This window comes from Lactuca virosa, chromosome 9, assembly GCF_052849685.1.
Source record: "Lactuca virosa cultivar CGN04683 chromosome 9, Lactuca_virosa_CGN04683_v6, whole genome shotgun sequence".
NCBI classification, from domain to species: Eukaryota; Viridiplantae; Streptophyta; class Magnoliopsida; order Asterales; family Asteraceae; genus Lactuca; species Lactuca virosa.
In genome coordinates, this window is record NC_136434.1 from 199767101 (window position 1) to 199779412 (window position 12312).

Here is a 12312-nt window from a genome sequence, read left to right on the forward strand (position 1 = left end):
GCCTAGTGGCTTAGTTAGCCGACCGTCCTTCATGCTCACTCCTAACGGCCTTAGTTATTTTAATCAATATTTCTATTTTTTTATTTAATTTGCAGATGATAATACACATTATTATATATATATTAAAGTTGTGGAGAAAATGAATAGTTAACTTGACATATTTTGTCCAACTTTGGTCCCTTGAATTATATTTTCGGTCCATGTACTTCTTTAATTAATTTATTCATGTCCTTTGTTTGTGTTCCATTCAACTTCCCATTTTTTTGGCAGAATTGGTCCCTGTATTATTGTTGGAAGTTAAGAATACTAAATTTGGATGCTTTTTGGCAACTTTGGTCATTATTCTTTACCAATTTTGACACTTTTGGTCCTTGCAATCAATATTTTTACACTTTTTTGGAACCTTTTAATATTTAAAGTTTGGCCACAAAACTTTAACGGTTTGACAACTTTGATCCATTTTCTAAAAAGTTGCTAATTCCTACCCCTTTAATTCTTTAGCCATTTTTACACTTCTGGTCCTTGCAGTCAAAACTTTTACATTTTTTGTCCGGGGCAAAGCCCGGACTTTTCATCCTTGCACTTTCTATGTCTGTCATATTTATCAATTCGGAAACAACATTGAAAGCTTCTGGCCCCCACGTAGCGGGGTAACCTTTCTAGTTTATAATTAAAAAGATGATAACCACGCCTGCTAATCCCTGATCAGTATCGTCTTTTATAATTAAAAACAACGAACACACCTTTTCTCAAATTTATAGTTTCTTTGTTGCTTTTGTAATTTTTTGAGTAATTGTCAATTAAGAGAGAGGGTAAGAACAGCGCAATTCTTTTCACAGAGATGAATCCAGGAATTCACCATTGACAACCAAAGCTGCTTACAAAAACCCTTCCACATTCTCACGTAAATCCTTCTACCATTACAATTTCAAAAACGAGCTAGCAGAAAGAAACAAAAATGGCGGGTTCAGGATCAGCAGACAGAGGCAAAGAAGCTATAGGAATGTTAGCTCTTCACGAAACTCTCAGAAACCTCTGTATCAACTCCGATTGGACTTATTCTGTGTTCTGGACCATTCGCCCTCGCCCGTATTCTCCTCAATCTCTCATCATTTTGAAATTAAAACGGAAATCAATCGTCGTTTCTGTAGTTTAATTTGATTTCTCCTTTGTTTTCAGGCGACTTCGAGGTGGTAATGGGTGTAAAGTAGGAGACGACAATGGTAGCTTGTGAGTTCTCTTCTTCTACTGTAGCTCTTTTCTTTCTTCTTGAAATCAAACTCGGGATTCGATTATTCATGTTGATTTCTGGTTAATTTTTCAGGATGTTGATGTGGGAAGATGGGTTTTGCAGAGGAAGAGGTGAAGAAATGGATGGAGGTGAAGATCAAGTTAAGAAATCATTCAGCAAAATGTCGATTCAACTGTATAATTATGGAGAAGGGTGGGTACTTGGTAGGTGTTTATTAATTTATTTTTTTTATAACTTCTTCAATGATTTTATTCTCAAAGCTTAAAAACCAGCAAGATGCGATAATGGAGATTTCAATTAGGGTTTTCTGATTTCGTTTGATCGTCTTGAGATGCAGATTAATGGGGAAAGTTGCTTCTGATAAATGTCATAAATGGGTGTTCAAAGAGCCTTCGGAATCTGAACAGAATATTTCTAATTACTGGCAAAGTTCTTTCGATGCTGTATGCTTCTCAAGAACACACACACACACACACACACAAACACTTATTTTCATCATTATTCATTGTTACTGAGTTTGTAAGGTAATAATCTCTTGAGTTTTATCAACTTTTCCATTTTTATTTTTGCAGATTCCTACTGAATGGACTGAACAATTTGATTCAGGGATTCAGGTGAGCTTTTGATGATTATTTTGGGTATTCATATGACCGATTATTAAAATAAATTATAAAATGGAGAAAAAAAACAATCTACAATTTAAATTTAAAATTTTTGAAGTCGTAATAAATATTTTGATTTTGACTTTCACAGACTATAGCTGTCATTCAAGCTGGCCATGGCCTTTTGCAACTCGGTTCATGCAAGATTGTAAGTTTAAATCTATTTCCCTTTTTTCATACACAAATGGGTCGGGTCGGGTCAGGGAAACCTGGGTGTGCTAAAAATAGTAATACATGATCTTTGATGCATTGTACCTTACTACCATTGTACTATTCACTTTTTCACCTTTGGATTCTTATGTAATAATGTAATAACTATTTTTGAGAATCATATCAAACATAACTATTTAAAAAAAAAAAAAAAAAAATTATTCTTCCAACGATCCATGAGTCGGTACATAATGATCTACCTAGTCACGTATTCAGGTACACAGTAGTCTGTTAGATGACTATCAGCAGAGTATGAAACTTTGGTACTTGTTGTTGCTAAGACTCGAACCATTGACAAATTTTTTTATTTTGTTATGTTTTTCAGATACCAGAAGACCTCCATTTCGTGCTTAGAATGCGTCACACATTCGAGTCACTCGGCTACCAATCTGGTTTTTACCTTTCCCAACTATTCGCATCGACCCGAGCCAACATGTCACCGCCGCCATCAGCCGCCACAATCCCGCTAAAGCAACCGCCCATCCCCACCCGTCCGTCGCCCCTCTACAACTGGGCCCCACCAAGAACAATCCCATCACCCAACTTCCACAACCCGGCCCAACTTGGGTACCCCCAAAAAGACGAAACCCACATGTTCCTCCTCCCTCACTCATCCGAACCACCCCAAATGGAACCCATGATGGGCCAGGACCATGGACAAGGGGACATCAAATGGCCCAATGGGCTTAGTTTCTTTAATGCACTCACGGGTGGGCTTGAAAACAACCCGGGCCCGGAAATGAAGAACCCAAATGATTTCTTGAGTTTGGATAATACAAATTCGGATCAGGGTGGGGGAAAAGTGGATCATAATAAGTATAAGAGGAGCTTTAATTTGCCTGTGAGAATGGCGACTTCTTCTTCATCATCTTCATCACTTGATCACCTTAAGCATAATAACAACCCTAATGGAGAATACAGGAACAATGAGGCCTCGATGTATTCTGATGTTATGGAAACTTTCTTGGAGTGATTTGAGATTATGAGTATGGATTAGGAGGAGTATTATCAGTTGTTTTTATTTCATTGTTTGTTGTTTGAAGACGTTGAACACTTTCACTTTTTCACATAATTTTAAGTTTCTTTGATCCCATTGTTATTGATTTGGATATTTCGGTTTTGTTTCAAATTGGACTAGGTAATTTGCCCTCGAATTTTATTCTTGTGAAATATTTGAGCTCGAATTATTTAAAAATTCATAAGAACTATACTTTTTGAGGTTGAACTCAAAAAACTCATTTAATGGAAATCATAATTTGAACTATACTTTGGTAATTGCCGTATTAAACGATTGACAAACTTTTTAGATTATCTAGAGGTTTTAATAGTTTATATAATTTAGGAGTGTTTTTATATTGAGCGAGTCGAGTCGAGTATTGCCAAGGTGGAAACTCGGATTGAGCTCAATAAAATAACGGAGGCATTCGCATTGGCTCGACTTGACTCGATTACTTTTATAAAATAAAATTACATTAAATTGAAATGGAAATACGATTAAGGTTGTGAGTTCGACAATTCGATTCTAAAATATGTAAATATGAATAAACAAATGGTAAAAGTGTAAATATAGTTATACTATATTAAGCTCGCCTCGATAATGCACTCGAGTAGCTCAATTACCGAACTCAACTCTACTTGTAACAAGTCGATTTCAAATATCTTTTTCGTGTCGGTTTTAAATATCTCATAAATTATTTCCAAATTGAAGGCCATACTTTATTATTGGAAAGCCAAGTGCCTTTCTTTGGGAGGTCGAGCTACCCTTGTCAAGTCAGTTCTTGGAAGTTTAGGCACTTATTACATGTCAATTTATAAGATGCCTGTTGGGGTTCTTAAACCTTGGGATTCCCTAAGGAGTACCTTCTTTTGGGGATGAGATTCTGATGGTCGAAAACTTGCTTAATTGGGTTGAGTGGACTCAAGTGTTCACTTCATTTGAAAAGGGAGGGCTTTTTATCCGAAGTCTTTCGGTTTTTAACAATGCTTTATTGAAAAAGTGGCGATGACGTTTTGTTACTGACTCTCAGTCGTATTGGGTGAAGCTGGTGACAGGTATTTACAACTCTGATGGAGGCCTTGGCCCTTTGAGATGCAAGTATTCAGGTGGAGCATGGTCTAAGATTATTACTGTAATTCGTCAGATGCATACCTCTAACTTGATTCATTTGTCTACGTTGGAGAAACGATTGGGCTATGGGGATTCTATTCTTTTTTGGCATGAAGTTTGGATTGGTAAAAAGCCTCTAAAATCAAGATTTGATAGTTTGTTCAGACTCGATCTTAACCTTGATTGCTTGGTGTGTGATCGTTGGTTGAATGGGTAATGGTTGTGAATTGGCGCATAATAGTTCATGGAGGTCGTGAGCAAGAACAATTTTCCTCTCTTGTGTCTTGTTACTCAATATCTCCATTTCATCTTCTTTAGATCGTCTCTAGTGGTCTTTTAGATCCTTTGGGTGACTTCTCGGTGCAGGTTACACGTAATCATCTCGAGAGTCTTTCCGTGGTTGATGGTGGGGTTGTCACGAGTTGGTGCAAGGTGGTACCTAGACGAGTCAATATGTTCTTATGGGGCTTCTCCTTGGATAAATTACCCACACATCTTAATCTCTCTCTGATAAATAGATTTTCCCTCCATTTCTTGTTCGGTTTGTGGATTTGGTGTGAAATCTACATAACATCTATTCTTTCTTTGTTAGGTTTCGCTAGATGTTTGGAGACCTGTCGTGAGATGGTGTGATTTGGCATTTCTAGTATTGCCTTCCATCAAGGAGTGGTTGTCATAGATAGATGATAGTCATCTCCCTTCTACCGAGAAACGACATTTAGAAGTGATTGTTTTCACTACATGTTGGTTCATCTGGGGGCTATGTAATTGTTTTTTTTTTTTTTTTTTATCATTTGCATGTTAAAAAGAGCTCTATATTTGATTGTATGGTGCTTAAGTCTTTTTCTTGGTTAAACAATCGAGCTTCCAACTCCGATGTAGTTCGGAATGCTTGCCTCTTAAAACCTTTGTAATTTGTTTTTTTTTTTTTTTTTTCTAGTTTCTTGCTATAAATTTTCAATATATGAATATGCAGTTGTTCTAAAAAAATATCTCATAAATTAGTTCAACTCAATTACAAACCTAGTTCATATTTCACTCACAGTATCGTCAAAAATTACAAAGAAAAGTACATGAAAGAAAAATCATTTTTCTAGTTCATATGCACTCAGACTATCTTTACATATTACAAAGAAAAATACATGAAAAATATAGGGAACCAATGATTCTTTTAGTTGGGGCTTAGGCCTAAAAGATAAATAAGTCCAATTGATAGATATTCTTACTGAACATTGCTATTGGACAAAGAAAAATAGACCATCATTGATTTCTTTAGTCAAGTTTTTGTTCGATTTTTGGATCTATGTTTTTTTACAAACCTTTATGTTTTTCTTTTAGATGAGATAAAGAAAAAGAGAAAAGAAAGAAAATTGATAGAAACAAGAAAGAAAGTAAAATTAATTAGTGTTTCTAAGTTTCATTAAAAAAGGAAATGTAAGGAAAACTTTTCCACCTGATTTTTCTTTCAATTTGAAAGAATTTGAAGAGAAATAAATAAAATTTTAATGTTTTCCAACTTGTAAACACAAAATATAATTTTCCTGTATTTTCTTTTCTCTTCTTACTTTCTTTCTTATTATTTAATTTTCTTTGCTAAAATTCAAGAACTAGTCGTTAATTATAGGTGTTACATATTTGGATCTTTTAATCTCAACGTTTATATTCCGAGGTGAACAGCCAACAAAAAAGGAAAGTGATTGAATCAAATTAGTTGATCAAATATGCCGGTACAAGTTAGTCGGACTAAGAACACGATGATTTAAAAGTGGTTTTACAATCGATAATTCAATATGATAGCGTTTATCCATGGCGGAGGAGGAGATTTTATAAATAAAAGAACTGAACATTATTACAATGATAAATTACACAAATGGTCTATGTAGTTTTGGGTAGTTTGCATGCTTAGTCGATATATATATATATATATATATATATATATATATATATATATATATATATATATATATATATATATATATATATATATATATATATATATATATATATATAAACTCGGATCATGATTGTATAGGCACATTTGGTCCCTAACAAAACATAATATTAAAAAAACTATTTTGCCTTGATAATTACCTTTATAAGTTATCTGTTGTTATTATTACTATTTATAATTTTTAAAAATTAAAATTAGCCCACATTCTTTTATCACGATCTGTCTTCTTCCCAAATATACCATCTTCGACCAAGGCCACCATTTATGACCGCCTGGAAAATACCCCCCACCAGCAAAAAAAAATGCAAAGAATCCGATATTTCTTTGAAAGAAAAGGAACCTGATCAAACATCCAAAAAACACAAGACTCTTGTAAAAAAAACAATTTTATAGTCATTACTTAGTTGTGGAGAGATCCCCAAAACAAACATGATAGAACAATCCAGAAAAAACAATTGCACAGATCAGTACTCAATTATGGAGACATCCCACCAAAAACAAACCTAAAGCAAAATCTCCAAATTGGCCTCCAATGAAATCGAATGAATAAATTATGGTTGGTGGATTGGATCGGAGTTTGTGTATATGCAATCAACTTTCAGTGAATCATGTTAGCGGATATAGTTTATGTATTTGTACTAGTCTTGTATATAACTTGGCATTGGTAACCCAATATATATATTGGGCCATATAGCATCTTGTATTTATACACTTGTTATTGAATGGATATGGGTCGTGGGGAATATGCAGATTATCATGGTATCAGAGCTATACCTCTAACCCTAGCCGATCCTGCACCTAAGTTGACCCACCCTTCTGTTGACACTTTGTCCTTCTTCTTCCCCTCTCTACTGTTCTTCTTCTTCTTCACAATGACTAACGTCAGCAGCTCCTCCATAAAACCTATGGTGTTGCTGATCACATCAACGAAACCCACGACCCCCCCCCCCCCCCCCCCTCAACAAACCTCATACTGACACGGAATGGCAGGAACTCGACCAACTCGTTAAACTATGCCTTTTGGTTTAATATCTCAAAAAGCTCATCACTTCAGCTTACTCCATCAAAGCCACTGCTCGTAGAGTATGGTTGAACCTTCAAGCTCTTTTCTGTGATGACAAAGAATCTGCTTCAATGCAACTAGAAGATGAACTCAAAAACATAACCTTGGGAAATCTCACCATTCATGATTATTGTGAGAAAGTAAAGAAGATTGCAGATTTATTAGAGGGTATCGATGAAAAAGTCAAGGATCGAACTGTTGTACTTCATCCATTAAACGGTCTCCCTAGCAAGTATGAAAGCGTTGCCAGATTTATCCAATTCTCAAAACCTCCTCCCACATTTTATGAGATGCGATCGATGCTATTGGTTGAAGAATCAAGACTCAATAATCACCGTTTCACTCTCCCTTCTCATGAGAACCACTCCTCCTCTCCTTCTATGCTTCATGCTACTGCTTCACCCTCACCGTTGCATCGTGGGGGAGGGGGCGAAACCTACATGGGAAACAATCACCGCCGAGGTGGAGGTCGCAATAACCGCCAACGACGCCAGCAGTCCTCTGGTCAAACTGCTTTTGGTCAACACCCATGTAACACCCAATACGGGTGGGTTTATTTTCCACCGCCAATCTCTCTTTCCCAAACATGGACTCCATCTCCTCCGGCCCAACAGAAATGGGCTCCTCCTCACTATGTTTCTTAGCCGACACACTTCAGCAATCAAAATTGGAACAGGCCCACTTCTGGTGGCCCATGTCTTCTCGGTAGCAGGCCATCAACTCCTTTCCAACCCATGACAGTAGCCCCTCAAGCCCATATGCAATTTTCTAGCCTAGATCAGCCCCCGTGGGCCTACCTCGGTAATGATCAGCCCACTTCGCTCTCAAACTTATTCAATACTATGTCTTTAAATGATTCGGGAAATGGTGGTTGGGTCATGGACACAGGAGAAACCGATCACGTTCACGCCAATGCAGGTATTCTTAAACCCGTCTCTAATAATAATTAGTCTCGCTCTATTCATGTCGGTAATGGTTCTGCAATACCTTTTGTGACCTCTGGACACTCCATTTTTCCTATTCCAAATATTTACCGTACCCTCCACTTACAAAATGTTCTTATCACACCCAATATTATTAAAAACCTCATATATGTTCGTAAATTTACCATTTCTAATAATTTATGTATTGATTTTGATCCTTATGGTTTTACTATTCTTGATTACCAGACTCGTCGTCCTATCATCCGTTGTGATAACTCTAGCCCTCTATATCCTGTCACCAGCTCCACCAGTCATACGTTCATCTCTACTTCATCCACCACTTGGCACCAACAACTCGGTTATCCCGACAATCAAGTCTTGAAGCATTTATTTTATAGTAGTTCTATTTCATGTCGTTTACCTAAAAATAATGTATCTTTCCAAGCTTGTCAACTTGGAAAACACACTAGACTTCCCTTTTCTCTATCTAGTTGTATTGTTTCTACACCTTTTGAGATTATACATTTTGATGTTTGGACATCTCCTATTTTTAGTAATGGTGGTTTGAAATATTATGTTTTATTCCTTGATCATTATACACATTATCTTTGGGTTTATCCTCTTAAACATAAATTTGAAGTGTTTCAAAATATTTTACATCTCTCTAACATCATAAAAAACTCAATTCGGGGGTACCATCAAGCAATTACAATGTGATAACCGGGGGGGGGGGGGGAGTACAACAACAACTCGTTTCATGACCACCTTGCCTCTCATGGCATTACCTTTCGTTTCTCATGTCCTCATACCTCTCAACAAAATGGGAGATCTGAACACATGATTTGCACTACCAATAATATGATGCAAACTCTTCTCTTTCACTCCCATCTTCTTCCCCCGTTTTGGCCCGAGGCCCTCCACATGGCTGCCCATTTACTAAATATTCTCCCATCTATCTCCATTTCTAATGACAAACCCCACTTCCGCCTTTTTCGTCGCCACCCAACTTATGACCACTTACGTGTTTTTGGTTGCCTTTGCTTCCCTAAGTGGTTTTACATAAGTTCACGATGATTTAAAAGTGGTTTTACATAAGAACACGATGATTTAAAAGTGGTTTTACATAAGTTCAAGACATGCATTGGACATGCATGTTTGTAAAACACACATTTTTATGTTAAGTGTTGGTGCTAGAAACTCCTCTGAAGCTGATGGACAAGGAACTTTCAAGATTTCATGCTTAATGATTAAGTCCATGTTATGTTTTGCCTTGTTTGGAGCTAGGGTTTGAGATCTTAATATCTTGGAGGGTCTTAGGGGATAAAGTTGGAAACTTTATCCATATAGACCATAGGAAGGATCTGAGCTTTGGAGCTCTTAGAATCGGAGAAAACAACTTAACTCATAAAGCTGTTAAGAATCCAGTGCCCACGACGTGGCCTTAGGTCGCCACGGCATGGCGTCTGGGAAAATTCCCGTCCGTGTTGTCGTTTATGGGCCACAATGTGATCATGGATAGCCACGATGTGGCGGTCGACTAAAGTCAACTTTGACCGCTGACTTTAACCGTTGACTTTTGACTTGAGTTGACTTTTTGGTCAAATTCCTAGTTTTGGAAGGAGGGCTAAAGGTTTACCTTGTGTGATTATATAGGTGGTGTTTAGCATCTGTATTTTTGGCTGAGAGAACAGTATCAGCTAATTATCGTCTGAGAGGTGAGTCTTTTTACTGTAGTCGTGGGTCGAAGGCACCAATGCCGATCCAGTAGATTATGTTTGTAGGATGCTAACTGTCTTTATGTCTCTTGCGTGTGTTTATATGTTATGGGTTGGGCCCGATTATGTATGTTATGGGCTAGGCGCCATTATATGGGTTGGGCCTGATTATGTATGATAGGCGCTCGGCCCGAAGCAATGTATGTTGGGTTGGGCCCGTTTGTGTTTGATGTATTACATTTTGGAAAACTTACTAAGCTTTCTGCTTACAGTTTCATGTTTATATTTCAGGTACTTCCGTTTCCAAGGGGAAGTGCTCGACGTGATTGCATTGCATCCACTAGTGTTCCGCACTCTATGATTTGTTTTGTACTCTGATGACTTTTGATACATTTTCCTTATACTTTGATTGAGTTTTGGAATGAACGAATGGTTGTTTTTGTAGAATTAAAAGAAAAGTTTTACTTAGTATTTTTAGGACGTTACATTATACTCATTTTTTCAACTTTTAATTTTGTAATTCAAATTATTAATTTTTCTTTGACTTTATTTAATTTATTTTTCACAAAGTTATCATCAGTTGTGGCCCAAGAAATCCTTATAGTACCATAAAATTTGTCCAAATTCATCTCAGGAATCATAGAGCTTGAAATGAATCACACTGTAATTAATGTATTCATTCTTCAAAATAACCGGTCTGTGATAATAAAAAGAAAAGCTTCATATCCAACGACAAAGAAGCTATATTAGGAAAAACATATGTAACATCTTCCGTCGCTAGAAACCAGTCAAGTTTACTCAACGTGTCATCAGTTTTATTAATTTTATTAACTTATAACCAACCATTGAAATTTCCACCAAAGTTGCATTATTAATAAATTTATTAAAATTATCCAATGTGTTTTAACAAAACCTCATTCGCATCTCTTCTTTCGTATCCCACTCTGCAATAAAATCACCAAAGAACATATAATTCCTATTAGCTTGACTTATGAAAGCTAAAACGTAGTTAAAAGAAGTTGTTTAAGGCTGGAGAGAGTGGTGCCACCGAAACCGCACTGCCTCCACCGCAACATAAGCGTCACGTCATTTTTTACCACACAAGTGTGGTTTCTTGCCACACCAAGGGAGTGGTGCCACACTTTTATTTTCTTTTTCTTTTTTTAGCTATTTTAATTAAAACTTCTTTTTAATAAAAAACATAATTTTTCATTACTTGAAAATTAAAAAAAAAATATTACATTGAAAATTCAAAAAACATTATATTGCATTACACACACACAAAAAAAAAAAAAAAAAGGAAAAACACACACATGACATTAAAATAATCCTAGAAACTTAAAAAAACACAAATAAAATAACTAAAGCAAACTACATAAAGTCGTTCTCCGATAACTCGTCCTCAGAATAATCCTAGCAACTGAAAATATATCTTCGTGTTCTCCGTTGAGAACTTGCAGTTGCGTTATTGCATAAATCATCGTATGTTTATTTCGTAATTTGAGCACACGCAACAGCCGTATCAAACATAGTCTGAAATTCTTCAGAAGATGAAGAAGATGACATTTTCGAGAGAGATTGATACTTTTTTTTAAAAAAAAATTTGAGAGAGAATGATTTGTATTGTGTGAAAAAAAATGAAGTGTTTGTGTATATATAGGAAAGAAAGGCAAAAAGGAAAAAAAAATTAACGCGCAAAAGGACCGTTCAACGGTCAAACATTCACCAGCCAATCACGTGTCGCGGTCCTCTACAGCCGTAGTGCGCCCAAAACCGCACAAAACCATAGTCTGGGGGCGGTGTGCGCGGCTGAGGCGGCACAAACCGCGGCCCAAACCGCGGTCACACCCTCCGGCCTAACATGAACATCCTATTGTGCATCCACATTCACCATAAAATATATGAAGTTATAATTCACCCATTCTCCCCTTACAACAACTATATTGTTCGTACACGTTACCCTACTTTTAACCAAAAAAATAGTAGGGTCTAGATGGTGATAATTCCTCCCAGGACGACCATGAGCAGAACTACACACAAAATCAAACAAGTAATTATCCAACACCTCTTATTTTTTTTAGTTCCCAACAACACTTGCATTCAAAGTCATAATATCCATTTATTGATATCTATTGCACTCATTCTAATAATTAAAATTTTAAGTCTCTTTTACACTCTTTCATCTCTTACCCTAAACACATTTCCAACTTCTATTAATGCAATATTTCATTAATACTCCCTCCGTCTCAAAATTACAGTCCAACTTTTCTTTTTGGTTTGTCCCAAAATAATAGTCAACTTCTAAAAATAAATAACATTTTTACCAAAATACCCCATTATTATTAATTAACCAACTAAGCATTTAATGGAACATTAAATGCAAAGTAAGGACAGAACTGTCATTTTATTGTATAAAGTTATTGGTAATT

At 36.2% G+C, this 12312-nt stretch overlaps 1 protein-coding gene across 1 annotated transcript; it reads left to right on the forward strand.

The window, feature by feature from the left end:
- The first annotated feature begins 718 nt into the window (after nt 1-718).
- Nucleotides 719-3223, forward strand: LOC145135870 (protein RICE SALT SENSITIVE 3-like). The gene is made up of 7 exons (XM_079070073.1): nt 719-1089; nt 1180-1230; nt 1325-1444; nt 1590-1695; nt 1825-1866; nt 2006-2062; nt 2450-3223. The coding sequence occupies exons 1-7, from the start codon at nt 959-961 to the stop codon at nt 3095-3097; spliced, it is 1155 nt and encodes a 384-aa protein (XP_078926199.1). The 5' UTR covers nt 719-958; the 3' UTR covers nt 3098-3223.
- The last annotated feature ends 9089 nt before the right edge of the window (nt 3224-12312 follow it).

What these genes read in the sequence shown, in the direction of transcription:
- LOC145135870 (XM_079070073.1), top strand. Translation starts at nt 959, where the DNA reads ATGGCGGGTTCAGGATCAGCAGACAGAGGCAAAGAAGCTATAGGAATG. An exon ending in TGGACCATTCGCCCTCGCCC is followed by an intron (nt 1,090 to 1,179) that starts GTATTCTCCTCA and finishes CTTTGTTTTCAG; the next exon opens with GCGACTTCGAGGTGGTAATG. An exon ending in GGCAAAGTTCTTTCGATGCT is followed by an intron (nt 1,696 to 1,824) that starts GTATGCTTCTCA and finishes TTATTTTTGCAG; the next exon opens with ATTCCTACTGAATGGACTGA.